Source organism: Macrobrachium rosenbergii, chromosome 48 (assembly GCF_040412425.1).
Source record: "Macrobrachium rosenbergii isolate ZJJX-2024 chromosome 48, ASM4041242v1, whole genome shotgun sequence".
Lineage (NCBI taxonomy): Eukaryota > Metazoa > Arthropoda > Malacostraca > Decapoda > Palaemonidae > Macrobrachium > Macrobrachium rosenbergii.
In genome coordinates this window covers 58,422,048-58,449,460 of record NC_089788.1, presented here as the reverse complement: position 1 = coordinate 58,449,460, position 27,413 = coordinate 58,422,048, and the positions used below count along the sequence as shown (strand labels likewise).

General features: G+C 35.9%; 2 protein-coding genes across 10 annotated transcripts in view; one reads left to right on the top strand and one right to left on the bottom strand.

Moving 5' to 3' along the window:
- The window catches only part of Mondo (MLX interacting protein mondo), a 190,163-nt gene extending 186,047 nt beyond the window's left edge, over positions 1-4,116 (top strand). For all 4 annotated transcript variants that reach the window (XM_067091866.1, XM_067091864.1, XM_067091865.1 and 1 more), the window contains one exon: positions 1,813-4,116. In XM_067091866.1, the coding sequence (XP_066947967.1) occupies positions 1,813-1,940 (128 nt within the window). In that variant the 3' untranslated portion in view covers positions 1,941-4,116. The remainder of the gene's footprint in view (positions 1-1,812) is intronic.
- spn-E (spindle E) overlaps positions 4,077-27,413 on the bottom strand; it is a 437,239-nt gene continuing 413,902 nt past the window's right edge. For 4 of the 6 annotated variants that reach the window (XM_067091855.1, XM_067091852.1, XM_067091854.1 and 1 more), the window contains one exon: positions 18,720-19,950. In XM_067091855.1, coding sequence (XP_066947956.1) covers positions 19,806-19,950 — 145 coding nt within the window. In that variant the 3' untranslated portion in view covers positions 18,720-19,805. Of the gene's footprint in view, positions 4,548-18,719; positions 19,951-27,413 lie in introns of those variants that run through there. The other 2 variants (XM_067091856.1, XM_067091853.1) reach the window with 1 other exon arrangement.

Below are 27,413 nucleotides of genomic sequence, written 5' to 3'. Positions count from 1 at the left end.
AGGAATGACAGGGGTTGCAGCTACGGGCAGAAGGGATGCTGCAAAGACCCTTAAGTAATGCCTACATTGCACCGCATGAGGTGCACTGACGACACTACCCCCTACGGGGATTATACCTCCAGACAAGTTCTGTATTTTAAGGGTGAGAATGAAATAAGAAATGTTTCATGTAAATCATTCTGGGAATTTGTTAAAAATACACTTATAAACCAATAAGCTCTACTGTACAAGTACAGATTATTTATGTCGGGTTCCTGTTTGATTGTATGACTACTTGACCAGTCTGGTTTGTAACAGTAATGCTGCCTATCTGCTACTTGGTGGCAGCCATTAATCCTGGGTGTGGGTCATGAAAGTCAGGGATTTTGTTTTCCAACATCCCAAGCAGTAAGTCTGGATTATTAGCTTTTCTGAAGAATCTGGAGAGCTAAGTGTCTCTGAGAACATGGCTGGCACTAATTTTATACATGGCAGTAAAAGATTTGTTTCCAGCCACATTAAGGATAGTCAACTTTCATACTGAAGCAATAATTTAAAGCACTGCAGGGTTGTGGAGTGCGTCCTGATATTCCAAACACAAGCTGCAAAGTACAGCTCAGGAGTTTGTTGATTTGAGGAGTATATATATTGTTAGGGCCATAATTATTATTGTTATAAATTAGGATAATAAGGCTACCAAGTTGCATTTTTAAACTTGCAAGGCTTTCCCCAAAATAGTTTTACTTAAGAAGTGAAAATTGGAGCAAGGTAACGTTAAAGTATAGTAACTGGAAAGCTTAGGGACTGATGAAAAGTACAAAGCAGAGAAAAATTTACCTGGGGATAAAGGGACTCATTTTACATTCATATCACACAAGCACACTAACCGATCTTTCCCTATGGGGACTTCATGGTCAGATAATTAGTTTTTCTTGAATGTGACTTGTAAAAATTTTGGTAAAAGTGTCCTCTGTAAATTTCAACTTCATCTGTTGATTATATGAAGCATAAACAGCACTATAATAAACTATTTCTTCCTGTAACAAGCCTATTTGCAGTTTTGTATAGTATTGTGTTTTTAGGTTTTTATATCTTATTGTGAATGCCTTACAAAATTAAAAATTAATGATCTTTGGAGGTTTAAGTTTTTTGTCTGCACTCGTCTTGTTCCTGGTTGAATTCCTAGCTGGCCAAGGTCTTCATCAATGCCTCTTTTCCTTGGCCTTCCTATAGGCTTTTGTTCTGCTACTTCCATTGTACTAATTTGATTACTGCCCGCATCCTTTCTAATCACATGTCCAAACCCTCCTAATTTTTCAGCTATCAGTCTTGTTCTACAGTAGCTGGACATGGATCTCAGCCACATTGTCTTTGTAATATGACCTTCCAGTTGTATTCTGACCATGAAGCTTTGTGTTATATAAGTCTTACCTTTTAAAAGTCTCTGTCCATTTTCAATGCCTGTGTTTGCTGCATAGTAGGGGACTTGTGTATTTCCTCCAGGCTGTTGATATTCTTTTTTTACTGTCTTCTCAATACCTCCTTTATATTCCAGTGTGGCCATATGGTAACAAATTGTTCTTCCATGACCTAACCTTCGAAGGTGACTTGGTGCTGTATCTCCCTCTTTTCTTCATTTGCTGTTTTACTTTATACTTTATTTCAGGCATTGAAAACCTACTTCATGCATATTTTGAGGCCAGAGAAAGCAATAAATTAATAACTTGGAATTTAACCATTAGGAAAACCTTGTTAGGTTAGGCAAAATTTTTTTTTTTACTAATTCAATGTATATATTTGTCTTGAAGTCTAATTGGTTAATTTTATTTACAGTGGTTTCCAACTCCATGCGCAAGTTGAGCACAACAACAAATGTTTTAGCAGATCCTGATAGTCTCCCTGAAGAAATATACCGTCGAGTTACAAAGCAAGAAGGAGAGAAATTTTGTAGCCATCGGTGATCCATGGCCCAAGTTTTCTTGATTACTAATCATGAACCAAGTTAGGAAAAACCATACTTGGCCTCACTAGTCTTTCCCGTAAGGATAATCATAAAATAATGTAGGATTTCTGTATCTGTCAAGCGACTGGGAGTTGGGATATATGCTGTTGAATCAATCTCTTAAATTGGGAAAAAACTATGAGCAAAGGGCTTGTGAAATAACTTTGTACATTTTTATGAGGGAACTCATTTTTAGAATAGGAACTCTATTCATACCAAATGGAAGTACGTAGTGTACTTTATGAATAAAGATGCATGTGTCATCATGTATGTACCCTATAATTATGTATTCTTTTGAAACTGCTTTAACTTCATTTTAAATTTTTTATTGTTAAACCGCAGTGGCTGTGATTAACTATATCAGCTGTTTGTTTTGAGCCACCTTTGTCTCATTACAGGTAATTACAGTGATAGTTTTAAAATCTTACTTTGACTGAACTTCCCAAGTATACATTGTACTTGAGGTTTATGATAAATTCTAGAGGAAGTATTAGTTTAATGAGTGGTGTGGGCAGAGTTGATGTCTTGGATGTTTTGTCCAAGTTTTCATAAAGTTATTTCAAATTCGACACATGTAAAATGTAGTCATTGTTACTACACCATCTCCATTTTTCTGTACTTCATATTTTTATACCTTAGTTTAGCTGTATCCAAGTGCCATTTGATTATTTTTAAGACATTTGCTCTTAACTCTGCCCAAATAATATAATTTACTCGGTACTTGATAATTGATAGTTCAGTATATGAGGTTTTCTGTATATGAGACTGTTACACAAGGAAAGTGGAGTTCTCAGTGTTGATTACTTTATGTTGGCACAGTGTAATTGCTCAGCTTGTATATAAAATTCTAAGTATACTGTATCAACTCCCCAAACCAAAGTATTGTAGAAGACATTTTTCAAAGCAGCAAAAAAAAAAAAATTAACTCATAATACTACTGAATGTATATTATAAAAGACTAAAGTAATTTTTTAATAGCTTAATTTTCTTTGTTCATTGATTTGTCTTCCAGTCACAATGTTTTCGTACAGACAAATTATTTTACTCCTTGTAAACTCTTGGAAGTTATTACTTAAAATATGTACAACACAAGTATTGCCAAATTATGTAGTACTATGTATTGTAAAATTCAAATGTTCATTATTCACATTCATATGGTAAACCTATGCAGCCTGAAGTATTTTAAAAAGTATTCTTGTTATTATTGAAATGACTAATTCTCAAAATTTTTATAAATTATGTACCAGTGTTCATCGCATGTGACTAAGTTTTTGTGTACTGTGTAAAATATTGTACCCAGTTCTCAGAAACTTCACTAGACAAGCTAAATAAATGTTCAAGAAAAATTCTGATGCCATAGACAAAACTAACAAGTTTTGATCAAGAAAAATTTGGTATAGAAAACTTGCAGGTTCTGATAAAAAAAAAAAAAAAATTACAGGCCCGACTCATAATTGCTCAGTTTCAGAAAATAAGTTTGTGTAATCATGATGTGGTTACTGTAGAATGTACCTATGATATAGTTATTCTGTATTTTGAAATATTGGCAAAAGTGTGTGTGTACATCAATATTTTGTATATTCATTACATATAATTTTTTATGCATAAACAGTATACTGTATGAAGCAAATCTGGCAGATATCACAGTCTTTCTAGTACAAATTTCATGCCACCTGTCAAGATTTTGCTTTGCAATCATAATTTACTTGAATGTTGTACATAGTTATGTTGTTATAAGAGGAAGATAGTGCCAATAGACTGTAGGGACTGAGAACAGCCCTTAGAATGCCAAAATTTTTTTTTTTTTATTAGTAGAATTTTGTGCAATTTTGGCAGTGCAATTTTATATATATAATTGTCAGAAACATTGCTGTGGGCTAAGTGATTCTCAGCTCCTTATGTTTTGCATTTTCCTTTTCTTTTTGTTAATATGAAAAGGGTTTGTGTGTTTAAGGTTGTACATTTTTCTTATCAATGCAGATTGTATTTATTACGTTAAGATTTTACTTAAGGCAGTCTTGCCTTTTGTAATTCTCACATTTAGAAAGGTAGCATGATGTGTATTTAATGGCAGTGAATGAATGAAACTTGCAAACATGTTTGGATATAGAGTTTTATTAAAGTACTGAATTTTATGTAGTTCCTAATTTATTGTTCATCTGAGTATAATTTATGAAATCCAAATGAATTAATTTACTCTCAGTTCTACAAGAAGTTTCACGTCAAAAACGCTAGTAGTTATTCAGGTTTGGAGCTCATAATTTTTCGGCCAATGGTTCTTCACAAAGGTCAGTGTTGTAAGACTTCATCAAAATAGTTTTGCCTTAATTTTTGGATTTTGCCTGCAAACCCTGATATTCCTGCTTTGACAACTGCTGCTGCTGCCCCTTGGGGTATGTCTGCCTTGACTGTGGATAGACTGGTAGAGGTGACCTGTGTTCGAAGTATGTAAAGGAGTTTCTACATTATAAGAAGCAGCCTGGAAGACAGACCTTCACAAGAAGGCTTGGAGGTGTTCTTGAAGCTGTCGTCCCTCTGCTTGGACATCACAGCAATCCCCGAGCATCTGGAAAATTCACTGTCAAAAATTCATAGCCAAACAAATCACCATCAGGCAATTCATCACTAAATTTTTCATTACTTATTAATTCAAATAGTTTAACTGGCTTTTTTACACTTGATTTAAATGTCAACTCACCCCAAATAGTTGATATTCTGGTTAAGGGAATGGGGTGCTGATGATGTTGCTTTCTATCTGGATGTCGGATGTACCCTCAAAATTATCATCATCATCTTGGGCCTCAAGAGGAAGAACATTGTCACAACTTTTCAAATGCAGATATGACCCTCTCTACTGGTAAAAATGCTATTGTAGGTATGATACACTGACTTGGAGCAAAATCTGCTTCAGATTCATACCTACTGTATGTTTTAAAACATGTAATTGAATCCGATACATGATGCACTGACAAAATTGAAAAAGCAACCCATTGCATAATTTGGAATTTTATTAATTTTTTTTTTTTGCAGTCATTTGCTATTGATAACGAGGATGTCGATATTTGAAACTGACCTATATCTTTTGCAAAAACATCTGACAAGAACCTTGAGAATTATCAGGTAATATGGAATACTAATGGCAATGAAATATTTCCTATAAACTAAACCATGTACAGGTATTCCCCTACTTACGATGGGGTTAGGTTCCAAAACACCCATCGTTTGTTGAAAAAATCGTAACTCGAATATGGCCTAGCCTACACTAGGGTATCGGTACCATCTATACATATATGGTAGCCTAGCCTACACTACACAGTATACTTTATACATAAATGGTATAGTAATTATTAGTGTCAGCTAATTCTGCAGGTTCAATGCAGATTGACATGATAAGTCAGTATAAAGAGAAATTGAATAACAAACAAGCCCTAGCCTGCACTTTCGTATATCATATACGGTAGCCTAGCCTACATTATACTGTATTCTATTTTCACATAACACCGTATTATACAAACATCAAAATAACGAATGTGCATCTTTTCCATGGATCTTTTAAAAAGTTATGCTTTACTACACTATCCAATTGTATATATTCTTCTATTGCTTTTGCATTATAAATTCCGATCATAGCGATCAAATGTTTTGGTTTGCGAATCGACCACTCGATCTTTATTTCGCCGCATTTAACTCGGTTCAGAGGGCATTTCTTGCTTCTAGTTAGCGTAAATGAATCTCTAGATACTTTATAAGGGAAATATGTATTTTTCGTCATTCGAAGTATTTTTAAGTCGAAATAAAACTTAAATATGTCTCGTTGTGAAATTAATTTAGCTATTTTTTTCGTTAATAGATTACCTTTGGCAGCTGGCCGTTTGTTTTGTGAAAAAAAAAAAAAAAAAAAAAATCCGTTCGCTATTTTCTCTTGATTTCATCATCATACTACAAGCTTTTCGTATTTATCTTTTATCGGCGTGAAAACAGCAGTAATATGTGTTTTTTCATGCCCAGTAGTTTTGATTAAAATACTTTCCAATTTTATTTGCGGTCGTTTCATCCATGTTGCCAATGCATGATAATTTATAGTCATTAGCAGCTTGAACATTCTTTTCTCAGCTTCAACTACAACTTGCAGCTTAAATTTACTGTAGCAGTATACTTCCTTGCCGATCTTTTCTCCAAAGCAGATAAGGGTAGTGTAAAAACGTATCAGTACTTAATGTCATTTTTAACATAACTAAGGTACAATGGTTGAAATACAAGCAAAAAGTTGTTATCCGATTCGGTTATTAGCAAAACAACAGTCTCTCGTTCGGTTGTTTATGGCTTTACGCATTTTCGCAAGAGTATAAGGTTACTAACAATACTTTTATCATTCTCCTACTTTTTTAACTAGAAGATGGAATAAAGAGATGGAGAAAAAGAAGTTGGTCTCTCTTGCTGCCTGATTGTACGGCAACTGTAGTGTACGCTGTTGCCTGTGCCCGCTCGAAATTTAAAAATATTTTCTAAATATTGTCGTACCGGTATTAATTGCTAACTCCATCGTAAACTCGGATTATTGTAAGACGAATTATCGTCACTCGTGCACTACCTATATTTACAAACGCATATAAATTGCAAACGAACACTGACCTATTTTAACTTCTGACACAATGAGAGCAAGTGAGGTCAGCTCATTGAATTAATGTACCTATTCCAGCCTCTCGGGCCAACGTATCGTACACCGTACGTTGCCTGATTGTACGTTGTTGCCTGCGCCAGTCGCCCGTGAAATTTAAAAATACGTATTTTCAAAATATTGTCGTATCAATATTAATTGCTAACCCCATCGTAAAAGCAAATTATCGTAACTCGAGCACTACCTGTATAGTGTATATAACTGATGAAATACTAACAGTACAGTTTTAAATGTTCCATCAGCATACCAATTAGCTCACTGCAGACCCAACCTGGAATAGGCATGGTGTGCTCCTGCTCACTGCAGTCAGGAGATAGGGTAAACCTGGTTCGTTCTACTCTCGTGGCACAACTCGCCTGTGAAGTGTGTGTACACATCAGACACTTTTTTCTTTCCTTTTTATTTGTGAAGATTCATTTGATGAATTTTTAGCAGTGAATTTCCCTAACTTCAATCCTCTTGCCCATTCAAGAGGGTAATGATTGTAGGAGGGACAAATGCCTTGCTTCTTTGGTCTGCCTTTGACAGATCTCTGTCACGTGGGTCTGCTCATGTAGGTTCCCCAATTTGCAATAATCGTTGCTCCAGGTCATCCATGTACCTTTCTCTCGAATGGACCAACTGTGACTCTAACCATGTTTGTTTCTTTTGAAATGCATAAGGAAGAATACTGTACACACTTCACAGGACATCCAGACATGTCAACCTTCTGGGACTATAAAAACCAGTCCGGGCCATTTTTGCAATTGGTCTCTGGACTGCTGCAGGAATGACAGTGCCCCTTAATAACTTAGCCTGCTCAGCTGAGTTGGAGCATATGTGGCCTAGTGCTAGCCCAGCCTTAGCAATGCTCTGTGCTGCACCATCTCATTCACAGCTCAGTGCAGACTGCTCACTGCATTCAAGTGGTAGGGCAGCCTGGCTGGTTCCACAACACCTGTGAAGAGTAGCATTTTTAAGGTGTTAGGAACCATAGGCACCATCTGTGAGATTTGTAGAATTTGCCACTATGACAGATCCAAAAGTATCTCATCTGACAACTTTGACGAAAACTCATCAAAGAGAACTGCAGAAAAAATGACCTTGCTGGCTAAAATTGTACAGACCTCAATTGAAAATGACTGAGGGTACCAAGTCCCTTAAAGGGGTAAGGTGCTCCAGCAGTCTTACACCCTAGCTGTTGAAACTCCCCCATAATTGAAATTTGCCTTAAAATCCTGCCTTGTGAGGGGCGAACCAATCCTGTTCTGTGTTATTTTAACCCTCTAACGCCGAGCCTCTATTTACAAAAACGTCTCCCGTATGCCGACGGCGTTCGGGAGTTAGCGCCTGCGGAAAAAAGTTTTTTCAAAAATCACAGCATGCTTAGTTTTTAAGATTAAGAGTTAATTTTTGGCTCCTTTTTTTGTCATTGCCTGAAGTTTAGTATGCAACCATCAGAAATGAAAAAAATATCATTATCATATATAAATATTGAAATATATGACAGTGCAAAAAGAAATTTTTATATAATTTTATACAAATCGCGCTGTGAGCAAAACGGTTAAAGCTAACGGGTTATTTTTTTTCTTTGTATTGTACACTAAATTGCGATGATTTTGGTATATAACAAATTGTAAAATGATCAAAGTAACACAGAAAATATTATCACAAAATGATGCATGAATTCGTAACGAGCGGACGTAAAAAAATGTTCTTTTCAAAAATTCACCATAAATTGAAATATTGTGCTAGAGACTTCCCGTTTGTTGAAAAATGAAGCTAATTGATTGAATATTACTAGACTGTAAGTGTTTTAGCTTACAATTGCAGTTTTCGACCATTTCGGTCGAGTTAAAGTTGACCGAAAGTTGAATTTTTTCTATTTATCGTGATTTATATGAAAATATTTCATAACTGATAAAAGCTACAACCATGAGTTATTTTCTGTTGTATTGTACATGAAATTGCGCACATTTTCATATATAAAAGTTTATGTAACGACTAATATAAAATGGTGCAAACATTACGACAACGTGAAGAAAGAATTTCTGAGATGTTCGGCCCAGTTACCGCGCGGACGTAAGGAAAATTTTTTTTTTTTTTAAATTCACCATAAATCGAAATATTGTGCTAGAGACTTCCAATTTATTGCAAAATAAAGGTAAATGATTGAATATTACTAGAATGTAAGAGTTTTAGCTTACAATTGCGTTTTTTCGACCATTTCGTCGAGTTAAAAGTTGACCGAAGGTTGAAATTTTGGCAGTTATCGTGATTTATGTGAAAATATTTCAAAACTGATAAAAGCTACAACCATGAGCTATTTTATGTTGTATTCTACATGAAATTGCGCACATTTTCATATATAAGAGTTTATGTAACGACTAATGTAAAACGATGCAAACATTACGACAACGTGATTGAAAAGAATTTCTGAGATGTTCGCAGAGTTACCGCCACGCAGACATAAGGAAAAAGTATTTTTTCAGAAATTGACCATAAATCGCAATATTGTGCTAGAGACTTCCAGTTTGTTGCAAAATGAAGGTACATGATTGAATATTACTATAATGTAAGAGTTTTAGCTTATAATTGCGTTTTTCAACCATTTTGGTCAAGTTAAAGTTGACCGAAGGTTGAAATTTTGGCAGTTATCGTGATTTATATGAAAATATTTCAAAACTGATAAAAGCTACAACCATGAGTATTTTCTGTTGTATTCTACATTAAATTGTGCACATTTCCATATATAAAACTTTATGTAACGACTAATATAAAACGATGCAAACATTACGACAACGTGATTTAAAGAATTTCTTGCGGGACGTAAGGAAAAAAGTTTTTTCAAAAATTCACCATAAATCGAAATATTGTGCTAGAGACTTCCAATTTGTTGCAAAATGAAGGTAAATGATTGAATATTACTAGAATGTAAAAGTTTTAGCTTACAATTGCGTTTTTTTACCATTTCGGTCGAGTCAAAGTTGACCGAAGGCTGAAATTTTGGCAGTTATTGTGGTTTATATGAAAATATTTCCAAACTGATAAATGCTACAACCATGGGTTGTATTTTGCTGTATTTTACATGAAATTGCGCACATTTTCATATATAAAACTTTATGTAACGGCTAATATAAAACAGTGCAAAAATTACGACAAAATGACGAAAGAATTTCTTAAATTTTCGGCAGAGTTATCACGCGGGTGTAAGGAAAAAGTTTTTTTTCAAAAATTCACCATAAATCGAAATATTGTGCTAGAGACTTCCAATTTGTTGCAAAATGAAGGTAAATGATTGAATATTACTAGAATGTAAGAGTTTTAGCTTACAATTGCATTTTTCGACCATTTCGGTCGAGTCAAAGTTGACCGAAGGTTGAAATTTTTTGTAGTCGACGTACAGTACATCCACTCGGCACCCAACAGACAATTTTAGTCGACGTATGATACGTCCAGTCGGCGTTTAAGGGTTAATGGCCAAATAAACTTCTGAGACGGGAGGGTACAACAGGACTTTGGAACAATTTACCTCAGGCCTCAAGATGATCCACAACTTATTTTAAATCCACAGCTGATTTTGACTGTGCCCATGGTCCAAGTCTACTTTTAAGGCTGTTTATCTATCAAGGCAACTCTCAGTTGCCTTCAGAACCAAAAACAGATGACTAGCATTATCCAGTACTCTGTCCTTCACTTCAATACGTTGCTTTCCAGTTGTCTACCTGACATCTGAATCTAACATACTAAATTTACCCGGGTCATGTGCAATTATGAGCAAAATTTCTATAGGTGAAAAGATGGAATCTACGAGACTGTAGCCAAGACGGGAGACTTGTTGCTTAATCAGCTACATCCATCACCCACAGTTCCAATTCCATCCATTCCAAAGACCTCTTATGATCTTAGAAACAAGTCCCCTGCAGGAAGAGATGACTTGGGCAGAGGGCTGACTCACCTTGCACTTCCCTGTTTGGGACTTCTCTTGGGGACTGTTCACCTCTTCCTTGACATAAAGACAAACACCTGTCTCCTCAAAGGGGGTATATCTAGAAGAAATGAAAGGGTGCTATGGCATAAAAGACCAAACTTGGAGTTTAAGACTTTGTCTGGACAGAGTGGAAGGAGTCCTAACTTGCCTGAAAAAGATACAAAAGGCAGGAAAAAAAAAAAAAAAAAACTGACAGGCATAGATGGTAACTTTGAGAGAGCTGCTTCAAGATTTGTTACTGTCTCTTGTAACATTAGTTGCCAGCTTCTCTGCCAGGTACTTCATGAACTCAGGGAAGAGATTATAGTTTCAGATCAGCAGAAGACGACAGCAGAGGGAAACCTCAACAGGCAACATCCCTCTTACATATGATGGTATTTACCAAGATTTAAACAATTACACAGATACGGAAAACAGAGGCCCAGTAGGGTGACCACACCATCCTCCTGCCTTAGTGGATAGATAAATAGCTTTGCTCTCCTCAGCTAAGAAGAGTACTGTTTGTCTCCAATATCTACTTTCTCTAGTTAGCCATGATTCGGAATTCCCATACAAACCTCTCTCTACTGTATAAATTTAAGCTGGGAGATGGCATCATCACACACAGGTGGTGTGAAGGAAGCAGGTTCTTGCAACCTCTCCCAGGGAAGCTACATGGCAAGCTTGGCAAGAGCAAGTTTAAATTTTATAAAACTGACTTGGTCACTGGTTCTATACCAGGGAGTAACTTGAAACTTTTGACTCTTGAAAGAGTTAGGAATGTGTGTAAATGCCATCTGATGTATAGTAATAACAGCTCAGTAAATATAACTATCATTAAAACACCATAATGATAATACATCTTTACCCCCATAAGGGAAGGTGGAGGGGAGCAGGTACTACCCTACTTATGAACATTCAAGTTACGAACATTAAGATATGAACGAATGAGATTGTAAATTGAAATTGTTTGAAGTGCTCTCCTTGGCAACCCTAACTTCAAATTTTGTTCTGCGTGCCTGTTCTGCTTAGTTACAATTTTTTCCGCTACCCACACTGTACAGCACCATAGCCCATGCCAACCCACCACCCCAGGCTCTTGTACCTGTGTAAATGCTAAGACGCGTTCTGTTGTGCTCCAATCTACTTCTGTGATTTTATTGTGAAATATTTAGCCCATCCTTTATCTATCATGGCTAATGGCAAGCATAAGCAAGTGAAGATAGTTGCAGGGGTAAAAAGCGGCAACCTATCTCAATGAAAACTAAGGTGGTGATTATAAAGAAATCAGATGGTGAAAAAATGGTGGACATAACACTTACATATGAATCATTCAACTGTTGGCACAATCTTTAAAAACCAGCAGCGAATTATGGAACATTAAAAGTGCTGTGCCTATGCACTGAACAATTATAATTAAGAGAAGGGGGAAGCTGATAGAAGAAATGGAAAAACTTCTGTGTATCTGGATGGAACACCAGAGACAAAGGTCTGTACTGTTTAGCCTCATGCTGATTCAGGAAAAGGCTAAAAGCCTCTAGGATGACTTGAAGGCTGAGGCTAGCGAAAGCACTGCAGATGAAACATTTGCTGCAAGTTATGAATGGTTCCATCGCTTCAAAAAATGTGCTAACTTACATCACCTGTACATTACTGGTGAGGCAGCGAGCGCTGACAAAGCAGCAACCAAAAAATTTCCCAAGACGCTCAATGAAATCATTGATAAAGAAGGTTATATCCTTCAGCAAGTTTTCAATATTAACAAGACAGGCTTTTTCTGGAAAAAAAGCCAGAGAAACACATCACCTGTGAAGAGATGACGATGCCTGGATATAAGGCTGCAAAAGGTGGCTAACCTTACTACTAGGTGGCAATGCATCAGGAGACTCAAAGTTAAAACTGCTCTTAGGATACCACACTGAAAATCCATGGGCACTCAAAAACACCATCTCTACCCGTAACCTGGATGTCTAACAGCAATGCCTATGTGGCTCTTGCTGCATTCGAAGACCTGTTTTTCAATCACCCTGTTCCCCAAGTCAAGCTGTACTGCCATGAGAATGGGATTCCTTTCAAGATTCTCTTAATCTTGGATAACGCCCCCTGGCCACCCACTGCACTTACATGATTTCCATCCAGATGTGAAAATTGTGTATTTACCCCCTAGTACAACTTCACTCCTTCAGCTGGTGGATCAAGGCGTAATAGCCAATTTCAAGAAATATTACAGGCAAGCACTGAAGAAATGAAAGACCCGGTATGACCTTATGTGACTTTTGGAAGGGATACATTTGCAATTGCATCAAGAGCATTGATGCTGAGTGGTGTGAAGTAAGTGGGATCAATATGAATGGAGAATGGAAGGCTTTATCCCCACAGTTTGTCAAAAACTTCAGAGGATTTAATCAGGAAGAGGCGGCAAATGGAATCATTAACAGTCTTGCTGACCTAAGTGAAGAGTTACATCTTAAGAGGAAGACGGCTTTGAAGAGCTGTTCGAGTCTTATTCAGAGGAGTTAACAAATGAAGATTTAATGGAGCTGGAAGACATGCAAAGAACAGAAGAACATGAGGAAGAAGAAGAACCTCGTCCTTTAAAGAAGTTTGAAACAAAGTTCATTGGCAATGGGTTTTCTCTTACAGAAAAAGTTTTTAACAATTTTTGAGAATCAAACCAAATACCGAGAGATTCTCAAAAGTACAGTAGCAACAACCATCAACGATGCTATCCAGTGTTATCATCTCTCATACAATGAAAAGAAAAGAAAATCAGTGCAAACTTCCTCTTTCTTGTACTTCAGACAATCCATAGCTATGATTTTCACTAGTATGACAGAATGTAGGCAAGTCTCACAAGATATCCTCATCCAAAGGCTAAAAGCTAGTAGATAATACAGACACCACCCTACTTTCAAACAAGTTACGTTCTGAACAGCTGTTCATATCTTGAATTGTTCGTAAGTTGGTTACTGTACTTTTCACACCTATTTAAGTACAGTATGATATATAAAGTCAATACAGTATTGTACCTTTTTTCACCCTAAAACACAATACTATACAATGTACAGTACATACAGTACTGTATTTTATAGAGGACTTTATTAATATGAATTATACATAAAACCTAAATAAATTGTGATGTTAATAAAGTTGTTTTTCTTACCTTTGAAACTGGTAGTGTAGGCTTCACGTGATGGATGAGAGAAGGAGAGGCAGTGCGAATTACGTGGGGGTCCGTCAATGCAATGCCTTCTTTGGCAAGGATTTCTTTTGAAACCAGTGCCTTCAACCTTAAGGGCCTCCCCACCTCTGTTGACTGCTTCCTCCTCAGATGAAGAAAAAAGTAATGCAAAAGAAATCCTTGCCAAAGAAGGCATTGACGACCCCGCCCCCCCCCCGTAATTCGCACTGCCTCTCCTTCTCTCATCCATCACGTGAAGCCTACACTACCAGTTTCAAAGGTAAGAAAAACAACTTTATTATCATCACAATTTATTTAGGTTTTATGTATAATTCATATTAAGAAAGTCCTCTATAAAATACAGTACTGTATGTACTGTACATTGTATAGTATTGTGTTTTAGGGTGAAAAAAAGGTACAATACTGTATTGACTTTATATATCATACTGTACTTAAATAGGTGTGAAGAGTACAGTAACCAACTTACGAACAATTCAAGATATGAACAACTGTTCGGAACATAACTTGTTTGAAAGTAGGGTGGTGTCTGTATTATCTACTAGCTTTTAGCCTTTGGATGAGGATATCTTGTGAGACTTGCCTACATTCTGTCATACTAGTGAAAATCATAGCTATGGATTGTCTGAAGTACAAGAGGAAGCAGGATACTTACTGCACATACCACACAAACATAATCACTGATATCCTCCTCTCACACAAGCATATTTTATAAGGTGACAGTAGCCAGTGTGTGCTCACTGTGAAAGGTATCTGTAGGTTGGGCACATTCTGATGCACTGCTCACAATTTATGAGCTGCAGGAGAAAGTGAGGCTTCATGTTAAACCTCGAGCCTAGATTTTGGGTGAAAAGGTTTTACTAGAGTTCCTTCTGGCATTTTTAAAAGACAGTGGTTCTTTTAACATTTAAATTATTCATTTCTAATTTAAATGTTGTTATTTTGAATACAATTTTTATGCAATTGTTTGTGCTTTGTGTGGTTTTTAATACTTTTTTTTAATAAATCATATTCACTGCTATGATAGAGCTAAATGGCCTCACCAGCCCTGCACTGAGCCATATGGCCCAAATTTCTTACATTCAGTCACCACCCAGCAATGTCAGCTTCCTGACATGTAAGTGAGCAGGGAAAGGGCGACTCCTTTAAACAACTACACGGCCCCTTTGGTAGTGTCACCTAATGGTAAGTAACAAAATCCTTCCGGTAAGTAACAAAATCCACTCGTATAGCTTGGGGGTCTGCCCTTCTGGTAAGTAAAAAAAAAAAAAAAATCCACTAAGTAATGAAGACTGGCATATATCCTACATGATAGAGTACCCTGGGGGCCAACTTGCATGAGAGGAGAAAGGAACAGCACTCAAAAGGCAAGTAAACACATTGCGAGAATCTAGTTTACCCTAACAAGATGCACACATACTGGAAAATGTCTAAAACTATATTATTGTATTAAGTACAGAACTGTACTGCATAAAGTAATGTCAATAAAATTTATGTGTGAAAGAGAGAAAAGGTGGACCCACAGTTAGGGTATGTTGTTTCCTGACATGATGCACAAAGAAAAAGGTGTTGGTCATGCCTGTGTGTGTGTTTACATGTGTTTGTTCATCATCCACCCTCGCAGGCACAGCAAGCAAGACATCAGTCAACATGAGTGCATTAAGTCTTTTGTTCACTGTTCAACCTCACAAGCACAAACAGAAAGCCTTGGTCGTGTATTCGTTCATTCACAGTCTGATACCTCTAGTGCACTTAGCGAGTTATCACATAAGGACAAGAGGTCATCCACTCGGGTGTACTCGGTCCACTGTCCAATAACCCTACCACATTCAACAGATTTTTATTATTTTAATTGAACTCGGGTCAGTTTGTTAAGTAATTAAATCCGCTTACCTGAGGTGCCACTGTATTTTTTCGTGATCACTTGACTACAAAGAGTTAGGAATGTCTGTTCATGGCAGCTAATTTACAGTAATAACTGCTCATTAACATCATGATAACAGATCTATGCCACTAAAAAGGAAGGAAGAGGAGTCGCTTCTACTAACTTTTTAGCCTTCAGATAAGTCAGGTTCACTGTACAGCTGTGTTTTGAAACTTGCCTGCACTCAAACTTGTGAAAATCACAGCCATTGCTGTTAGCAATGCAGAAGATGAAATGAGGATACTCAAACACACACATGCTGCATGCACTCTGCTGCAAACATGACCACTTTGATTCTTTAGGCGAGATGTTCACCTATCTGAATGGTTGAGTAGCCATCACAGGTCAAAGGGAGGTGTCCAAGGACTTGAGGTTGACATGCCTCAAATAGATGATATAACATTTTCAAACATACAAAATGACAGTAAAACCTAGGAAATAGTTCCTCTTAAGCAAGAAGGATGGAGTGATTCCCCAAGATCTTTTGGGATATGGGTACCACACTGTGTTCCTTGTTGGATGATTGGTATGTCACTTGATTATACCTTTTCATTCCTGCTGGTGATCAAAAACTGGGGCTAAGGTGTTGAGTCCTTTTAGATAACAATGAACTGGTCACACAGGACACAGCAGGATCTTGCTTTGATTATCATCAATGCAGGCCTGCAGGGATGGAGTGATCCAGCTTTCAAATCTAGAGTCAACCTCTGACTTTGATTTTTTGCCACAAACTCAGAAATAAACAAGAATATTAGCTCATTCCATCCCCACAAATAACAGTTTGGAATGAAAAGCTCATTCCATCTTTACAAATATTTGCCAGTTTGTTATTTGTTTCTGAACAATGTGAGAATAGTCAAAATGATACATTGGAATTTCTTGAACAATTTTTTATAAAAATTTGATCCCGAATAATCACACTTTTCTGTATTTGGTCATAAACTTATAAATACACGACTTATATCTGGTGACATACTGTACAGGACAGGACAGTAATAGACACTTAGTCAATTATAAGAAAACCTGAGAGAAGGGGACACTGAATGCTCCAGTTACAAAAAGATTGAAAACTGTGGGCTCCAACATTACTTCTAGAGCTCCTATTACATTAAATCTGCCCAGAACTATACATCACTTGTATAATTAAGGCTTTTATAAAAATTTTTCTAATTTCCAATGTTTTGCTGGAAAGGATGGATGTAAGACACTTAGACAGAAAGTGACTCCTAATATAACTGCATGAATAGGTCCGAGGAAGTGGTTACACCCAAAATGCTGTAATGGGAATAGTGAATAGCCTAGTCTGAACTAGACTACCCCAAAATCATAGCCTAACCCTGGAGGTCTATGCAAAAAGGACCTACTTCACCCACGAGGAGAAGTCACTGCCAAGGCAATGGCCAATGAAAGACAGGCTGACACTATTGCTCTACGGGAATGCAAGTGAGGATCTAAAACTGAAGCCTTTGCTTGTCTACCACTCAGAAAACCTTGGGTTTTTATGACAATGAAAAGAAAACTAATTAAATTTGATGTGGAGGGCTACCAGTTATGGACTGGGCAATTTTTTTTACTGTGATTGATGACCTTGATAGCCCCACCATCAGGAAAGACCTTGAGGAAAAACCACTGCTGCCTCTGAAGGCCCTTCTTCGTGGTGAACAGTACTCCTGTTCATCCTCCACTCTTGGAGACTGAGTTGCTGCAGGAACTTAACTACATAACAGTGAAGTTCTTACCCATTAACACAACTCCCAACCAGCCAACAGACCAGCAAGTCATCTCAAATTTCAAGAAACTTGCATCCAATTACTATTCCAGAATTCCAAGAATTCTGGAATAACCACTTTATTATCCTCCACTGCATAACCTTAATTGACAAAGCCTGAGGGGATGTCTCTTACAGGACCATCAACTCTGCCTGGCAGAAATTGTGGTCAGATGCTGTTGCAGAATGAGATTCTGAAGGTTTTCAGGCTGAGCCTGTTGTGGAGGATACTGTATTGTCTCTTTGGGCAAGTACATGGGGTTGGAGGTCAGTGATAATGATGCAGTGTTCTGGAAGAGCACAAAACACAGATCACCACAGAACTGCACGACCTTCAGATGGAGCAGCAACAGACATCAGTTAAGGAACAGTCTTCAGAGGAAGGGAGGATGTCCATAGTTCATTAATAAATGTGTGCACAATAGGGGTAAAATGTCAAGTTACCATGAAAAACATCACCCTGACAAAGCTGTAGCAACTTATGTTATAAACCTGCCAAATTACAAAGCTAGGCCTCACTTTAGGAACATTTTAAAACTTGAGCAAAAACAAATATTGGACAGGATTCTGTGTGACGAAGCAAACATAAAAAAAAAAAAAATAAAAGAAGCACAGCTGACTGCAGTTTTTATGGAAGGAGACTCCTGTCCAAAAAATAACATCTCTCATCTTCACCTTCCTCATCACCCACCACAACACATCATCATCACTCCCAACTACAGGTAGTGAGAAATTTGCTTTATTTCATCTATTTACTTTTTTATTTTGTATAATTTCTAAATGATAGGCTTGTTAAATTTGAGTTAAAATGCTTTTATTTGTTGTATTCTTGGCTATCTGGAATGGATTAATCCAATTTCCATTATTTATTGTAGTAAAAACTTCTCAGTTTAAGACAGAATGGTTAAAGAGCCTTCTGAAATGGATTAAGTTAGTTACTAATTTATGAATGTATACAGCTTATCTCCATGTGGCATCATCAGGCTTTTGGATGTCAAAAACAAAAAGTCAATTGTTTTGGTTCAAATCCTATTCAAATCTGATAAGTGATGAGTGGGCCAAGAGTATATCCATTTTGTGACCCATACTGGGTAGGAGGCAACTAAATATAATAGATTTCAAACATCACACCAAACTTGAGTTCACTTTTTTTTTTATATCTAGCATTATGTGGAGGATGGTATAATCTGAGAAAAACTAAAGGCAAAGTAAAAACAGAATTATGAAAAATTTTTAAAGCAAGCACAATGATCTACAAACAGTATTACCAGAGATTTATAGGATCAGGAATAAGAAATGTATTCAGCTGCTGATAACCAAAATGGGACACTGTATTTGCACCTAGCAGAATAAAAGAATAAAAATACCTTGTTAAGTTAGACAGGTCTCTAAAAATCTTGAAAGCCTTTCTCAGTACACTGTACCCATTTTGGAGAAGAGATAGAACAATAAGTTTGTAAAGTGAACCAGCAGTTGAGAATGACACCCAGAATTTTAAATGAGCTGCATGCAGCTAAAGAAACATCGACAAAGAAAAGATCTGGGCTGTGGGGATATAATAACCTAGACCTACTTACAATCATAATTTGAGTTTTGGTAGGATAAGACTTTATCCCCCATAAATTGCATGATTTACCAATTCTAGCTAAATCTCAGTTAAGAGATTCAGTAAACAGGTTCACAATCATGAGATGGAATGAATAAATAATAATAATAATAACAATAATGATATCACCTACATTAGATTGGCATTTGTGTATAAATTTAAAGAAGAATCTGAGGGTGCATGCAGCCAATAATTTCAGGATAAGTCTAGGGATTTTTTGAAGCATAAAGCAAAATGAAATGAAAACATTTCTATACATATAAATTTCATTAAATGAAAACTGTATGCAAAAGCCACTCTGATGAATCCATCAAAACAGCACAAGTTTGGGACCAAATGAAAAGCAATGCCTATGAACAGTGCAGTATCAATTTCAAGAAGAGAAATAAATTATGCTATGTTCAGGAAAGCATAACATGTAACAAAAGAAAAACTTGGAGGTTTATTCAAATAACTTCAAACACTTATATTCAAAAAGTTAATTGCAGTTTTGCAGTAGACAAAATGGTCAAATACTTAAAAGTAAAATAAAAATTGAATTGAATGTAATGGGATAATTCAAAATAAAATATTGATGCCATATCTTACGGACATAAATCTAAACTAACATAGCAGTACAGTCATTTGGAAATACAGTGCAAAATTCCAGTATCTAAAAAAAAAAAAAAAAAAAAAAAAAAATAATAATTAATTACACACCTTAGTTCAATAATTTAATTTCATTCTCGAAATGAAAATTTGAAGCTAGATGTGCCTGCAAATTACCAAAAGTTTTCAAGAACATTTCACAGAGAGTGCACTCAACATTGACAGCTTCAACTACTGGTGTTCCTTCTGCTCCCAATCTGCAAATATAGATTCTCAAGTAAAATTACAGATATATTTGAAGAGTATAGGCTGTATTGAATTCATTAATAGCCATCCTTTAGTGCAAGATAAGAGTTTGGATACTTGCCTCATGTTAACCTCTAAATGTACAAAATTGCATTTATAACTTTGTATGTACTATTTAGAAGGCAACATCAAACAAAATGAACTAATAATGTTATTGGAAGTTTCACATATCCTCTTTGCTGTACCAAAGTGACAGAAAATTTATATCTAGCAAATGGTCAGTATCTCACCAAGGGAAACAAACAGAATTCAGTTGCATATATCAATGACCAAATCCCATGATGCTAACCACCTGCAAGGGAACCTAAAATGTCAAAATACCTAGCCAAAGAGGAAGGTCAATGACACACATTTTTATGGTACTGCTAAAAAAAAAAAAAAACATGGTCCTCATTCCTAGTTGTTGCATAATGTGGTTGCTTATTTACTTCTTGATTCCAAGCAGTCCATCAAAGTACAGACATCCCCGTATTGTGGGGGATGCATTCCAGAGCCCCCAAGAATAGTTAACATCCGCGAATACTTAGAACCCCCCCCTCTAAAAACACTTATAACTGCCTATCTTGAAAGTTCAAATACCAAATGTACACTTAAAGTATCATCCTATATCAAATATCTCTTAAATTATTATCGTATCACTGTATTAATCCTTGAAATTATATTACTAATATTTAAAAGTCATCTTAAACATTAGTACCCTGAAAAATATATACATATGTACTTCTAACCCTACCAGCAAAAACAGAGAGTGAGTGAGTTACCACTAATTTATATTCAGCCAGCCTTGTGCTGGCACGGGCAAAAAAGAGAGAGAGAGTTTATCTCTTTAATCTCTCTAGGAATGTTACTCCATTCTCTTGAAGTGACTGACAAAAAAAATGTGTTTTTTGTCTTCCAAAGATGTATTACCTTTACCAGGCATTTTTAAAACACTATGAACACACACACAGTGTGCATATGTGTTAATGCCAATTGGATAAAGAGACTCAAATTAGCAGTGTCTTTTCCTGAGAGAGGGAGGGAGAAGGGCTGAACTAAGTATCTATTTACCTATCTATTTCTCACATTCTACCCTTTGGTGAGAGAGAGAGAGAGAAATTGATTTGATCATGGGGTGGCAACATCTACCCTTGGTCAGAAATGTCGAGTAATTTGACATATTTGAGAGGTTCACCCTCTGCCTTGAGCTCCAAGATTCAGTGTGCATATAATATGTTAATACCCATTGGATACAGACTCAAATTAGCAGCATCTTTTCTCGAGAGAGAGAAAAAGGGCTGAACTAAGTATCTATTTATCTATCTATTTCTCACATTATACCCTTTGGTGAGAGAGAGAGAAACTGATTTGATCACGGAGTGGTAACATCTACCCTTGGTCAGAAATGCTGAGTAATTTGACATACTTGACAGGTTCACCCTCCCCCCGAGCTCCAAGATTCAGGAAAGGACAGGTTGAAATTTGTTTGCTTAAAATTTTACAAAACTTACTATAGAAATGTATAAAAGTTGTATTTACAGTATATTATTATTATATTGTTAATATTATGAGAAATCATTTTTTTATCACACAAAAAATAAACATACCATAAGAATTCTCTCATCTCAGTAAGAGGGAGAGAGGGAATTATTATTTTTATTATTTAATGTTATTGATTGATTGATTGATTATGAAATTTAGGTCTTGAAGACCAAGCACCGGAACCCATCAGGATTATGTAGCGCCATAATGAAGATGAAATATATATAAGATAATGCTATGATTGATAATGAATAGGTGAATGATGACAAATTAGTAAAATTCAGTGTTAAAATATGATCGTAAAAATGAAGAATGATATTGGATAGAATCAGTAAAAAAAAAAAAAAAAAAAATAAAAATATATATATATATATATATATATATATATATATATATGTATATATATATATATATATATATATATATATATATATATATATATATCAAACTTTTATATTCAAAATATTTACTTAGTATATATAATAAATATGACTAAAGTCTTTAATAAATATACTAAGATCATATCTCATTAAAATAACCAGATTCTTTCAGATAATGCATAGGTTATCTACCTCAACGTGATCATTAAAATTTCTACAATAGTCTTCCCAGTTAGTAAGTATTTTGCCCTAAGGCGATTAAATTTAGGACAGTGCACCAGCATGAGCTCAACGGATAGCTGACCACCACAGTGAGCACAAACTGGGGTACTGGTTCCCTCTATAAAATATAGCTATGAGTGAAGCGGGTATGGCCAATCCTAAGCCGTGTTAGGATGATCTCAAATCTTGTTATGATTAACACCCGAACTCCAAAAATCAGTACTTTTTCTAATGTTTCTGTACTTCCTATTTGTGGATAAAATGGGGGAAGTCCATCTCTGCTGCCATCTTGTATGAATATATCGTCTGATAACTGGACGCATAACCAAATGTGGCACCTTGTTAGTTAAGAAATCACATCTTGAGGCATTCTTTGCTTTACTATCAGCCACTTTGTTCCCTTCTAGACCAGTGCGCCCAGGAAACCAACAAAACTTTACTGATTTATGGCGAACAGAAAGATAAAAAAAAAGCCATTCCTGATCCTTTTGAATTAAGGGATGGGTAGGGTTAAACTTCTTCAGGGCTTCTAAAACACTCCTTGAGTCACTATATATGAGCTTTTCAGTCAAGAAACATGCCAAGTGCTATTTTTAAAATATAAATTAAAATTAAAAATTCTTTGGCCCAGGATGGCGCTTGGCATGTTTCTCGACTGAAAGGCTCATATTACTGTGGACTGAAATTTCTTATCAGATGCAAGATTTAAAACATCAACTGTGGCTGTTGCTTCAGCAGTGAAAATGGATGAGGAGTCTGATAACTTTTCTATATATGATTCCCCCTCACACACTACTGCACATCCTACTCGTCTTCCGATTTTGATCTGTCAGTATGGATTTTCCTGTCATTTATATGCCTCTCATCATGCTCCAAAAACTTGTTTCTGACTTCTTCCAAACAATCTTTTTTCTTTGTCTCTTTGATGCAGACATCTATTGCTGGAATAAACCATGGAGGGATAGCAGGATGTTTCACTTGTAGGATCTTCTGCACTTTTATGCTTTCATCCTCCAGTTCACCCAGCTGTCTGATTTGAAATGGTATTGAAAATCTAGATCCAAAAAGCCTCGAGTCACACTGTTTTAAGATCTCACAAGAAGGATTCTCCTTTGAGCTTTTCAGCCACATGGTGTGTCTCAGACCTAGCTCATGCCTCCTTCCTTAAGTCCAGTGGTAGCTGATGGGAGTCTACATAAATAATTTCAATGGGTGAAGTTCTAAAAGCTCCAGTGCAGATCCTTAGCCCCATATTATGCACAGCATCCAATTCCTTAAGTTTAGTCTTTGAAGCAGATGAGTATACTTGGCAGCCATAGTCTAACTTGGATAAACATACTGCATTATAAAGCCTTAACAACGATTTCTTATCAGCACCCTAATTAAAATTAGATACTACTTTTAAAATATTTAGTGGTCTCTTCACTTTCACTTTTAACCGGTCAATATGATTATTCCAAGTCAGCTTTTCATCAAATACATTCCTAAAAATTTTACTTCAGTAGAGTAAGGTAAAATAATTCCATTTAAGGTAAGAGCTGGAATGGTTTCCTTAGTTCGGCATCTGCAGAACCGAACAGCGACAGTTTTAGATTCAGAAAATCGAAACCCTTGCTCATTAGCCCACTTGCTTACTTTATTGATGGCTCTTTGCATGAACCTGCTAGTAGATGCTGCATCATATCCTGTGCAGTACAGAGCCAAATCATCTACAAATAAAGACCCTTTTACTGGTGATGATATCTTTTCTAATACTCCATTAATGGCAATAGCAGATATCTTTTCTAATACTCCATTAATGGCAATAGCAAAGAGAGTGGCATTAAGACACTACCCTGAGGAACTCCCTCTTCTTGTAAGAAAGGTTGTGATACATGATTCCCGACTCTCACCTTTATATATTTTTCTGATAAAAACAAATGTAAATCTGATCATTTTTCCTTTAATGCCCATCTTATACAACTTTTTTTTATAATACCCTTACGCCATGTGGTGTCATATGTCATTTCCAAATCAAAGAAAATGCCTATTGTTTGGCACTGTTTAGCAAAACCTTGTTATATTTAGTTTAAGAGTCTGAGCAAGGGATCTAGAGTAGATCTACTTTTCCAAAAGCTAAACTGGAATGGAGATAGCAATATACTTGTTTCTAAGTGCCATACAAGTCTGGTGTTAATCATTTTTTCCATCAGCTTACAAACACAACTGGTGAGAGCTACTGGTCGGTAGCTGCTGGGTAAAACAGGATCCTTGTTTGCTTTCTTCATAGGGAGGATTAATGATAAGTTCCAGCTCTTAGGGATAATACCAGTTTCCCAAATTTCGTTTATTATATCTAAAAGAAATTTCTTTGACTTTTCTGGGAGATGTTTCAGCATTTCATAAAGTATTTTAGCTTCACCAGGGGCTGATGGTTTGATATTCTGCAAGGCATCTTTGAGCTCCTGCAGTAAAATTTTGCATTATATGGTTCAAAATTGTTTTCATTTAAATCAAGAGAAATCTGGGCATTTCTAATCTCTTGGAATTCTACAGAATAATTCTCACTACTCGATATTCTCGAGAACTGTTCTCCTAATTTTTCTGCAACCCTCTCTGGTTGGGTGATTAGGTCACCATTTATCTTAAGGGTAGGCAGAGGTTCAGGGACAAACTTGCCATTTAGTTTTTCAATTTTCTTCCAAATTATTTTGGATGGTGTTTTTGAGCTAATACCATTTAATGTAGTACATCCACGATTCTCTTTTTGCTTTTTTAAAATATTTACTTTGCTTGGCCACAGCAAGTTGGTAAATAACTTTGGCTTGGGCAGTTCCACTCCTCTTGTGCTTTTTGTAGCATTTTCTAGTGATCTTTCTCATACTACTACTGCAGTTTTGTTCCACCAAGGAACTGCTGGTCTAGAGGGCTTCCCTTTTGTTGTTGGAATAAGAGGCAATTGCACTGTTGATGGTGGTGTCATTGAAGTAATTATATGCCTCTGAGATGGATGGATATGATTTTACATTCTTGTCCATGAGAACACTCATTGAATTTCTTCCAGTCAGCTTCTTCTAATTTCCATTTGGAAGGTGACTCAGAGGGCTGATTCTTAACTGTTTTTATATGAATTGGAAAGTGGTCACTCCCATTCGGATATTCATTTACTAACCATTCATAATGTGAACACCAGATGAGCAAAAGCTAAGATCGACAGCCGAATAAGTACTGAAGTAGATGTTAATCCTTAAACGCCGAGCCTCTATTTACAAAAGTGTCTACGGCAGGGTTTGAGAGTTAGCGCCGAAGCGGAAAGAAAGTTTTTTTTCAAAATAATCACAGCACGCTTAGTTTTTAAGATTAAGAGTTCATTTTTGGCTCCTTTTTTGTCATTGCCTGAAGTTTAGTATGCAACCATCAAAAATGACAAAAAATATCATTACCATATATTAACCCTTAAATGCCTACTGGACTTATCATACGTCGACTAAAATTGTCTGTTGGGTGCCAAGTGGATGTACCGTATGTCGACTACAAAAAATTTCAACCTTCGGTCAACTTTGACTCAACCGAAATGGTCGAAAAACGCAATTGTAAGCTAAAACTCTTACATTCTAGTAATATTCAATCATGTACCTTCATTTTACAACAAATTGGAAGTCTCTAGCACAATATTTCGATTTATGCTGAATTTTTGAAAAAACTTTTTTCTTATGCCTGCGCGGTAACTCGGCCAAAAATTTCAGAAATTCTTTTGTCATTTTGTCGTAGTTTTTGCACTGTTCTATATTAGCCGTTACATCAAGTTTTATATATGAAAATGTGTGCAATTTCATGTGAAATACAGCAAAATACAACCCATGGTTGTAGCTTTTATCAGTTTGGAAATATTTTCATATAAACCACGATAACTGCCAAAATTTCAACCTTTGGTCAACTTTGACTCGACCGAAATGGTAAAAAAACAAAATTGTAAGCTAAAACTCTTACATTCTAGTAATATTCAATCATTTACCTTCATTTTGCAACCAACTGGAAGTCTCTAGCACAATATTTCGATTTATGGTGAATTTTTGAAAAAAACTTTTTCCTTACGTCCGCGCAAGAAATTCTTTCGTCACGTTTGCTTCGTTTTATATTAGTCGTTACATAAAGTTTTATATATGGAAATGCGCGCAATTTCATGTAGAATACAACAGAAAATACTCATGGTTGTAGCTTTTATCAGTTTTGAAATATTTTCATATAAATCACGATAACTGCCAAAATTTCAACCTTCGGTCAACTTTAACTCGACCTAAATGGTCAAAAACGCAATTATAAGCTAAAACTCTTACATTCCAGTAATATTCAATCATGTACCTTCATTTTGCAACAAACCGGAAGTCTCTAGCACAATATTTCGATTTATGGTGAATTTCTGGAGGAAAAAAAAAAAAAAAAAAAAAAAAAAAAAAATTTCCTTACGTCTGCTCGCGGTAACTCAGCCGAACATCTCAGAAATTCTTTCATCACGTTGTCGTAATGTTTGCATTGTTTTACATTAGTCGTTACATAAACTCTTATATATGAAAATGTGCGCAATTTCATGTAGAATACAACAAAAAATAGCTCATGGTTGTAGCTTTTATCAGTTTTGAAATATTTTCACATAAATCACGATAACTGCCAAAATTTCAACCTTCGGTCAACTTTAACTCGACCGAAATGGTCAAAAAACGCAATTGTAAGCTAAAACTCTTACATTCTAGTAATATTCAATCGTTTACCTTCATTTTGCAATAAATTGGAAGTCTCTAGCACAATATTTCGATTTATGGTGAATTTTTTAAAAAAACATTTTCCTTACGTCTGCGCGGTAACTCGGCCGAACATCTCAAATTCTTTCGTCACGTTGTCGTAATATTTTCACCGTTTTATATTAGTTGTTACATAAAGTTTTATATATGAAAATGTGCGCAATTTCATGTACAATACAACAGAATATAACTCATGGTTGTAGCTTTTATCAGTTTTGAAATATTTTCATATAAATCACAATAAATAGAAAAAATTTTACTTTCGGTCAACTTTAACTCGACCGAAATGGTCGAAAACTGCAATTGTAAGCTAAAACACTTACAGTCTAGTAATATTCAATCAATTAGCTTCATTTTTCAACAAACAGGAAGTCTCTAGCACAATATTTCGATTTATGGTGAATTTTTGAAAAAAACATTTTTATGTCCGCACGTTACGAATTCATGCATCATTTTGTGATAATATTTTCTCTGTGTTGCTTTGATCGTTTTACAATTTGTTATATACCAAAA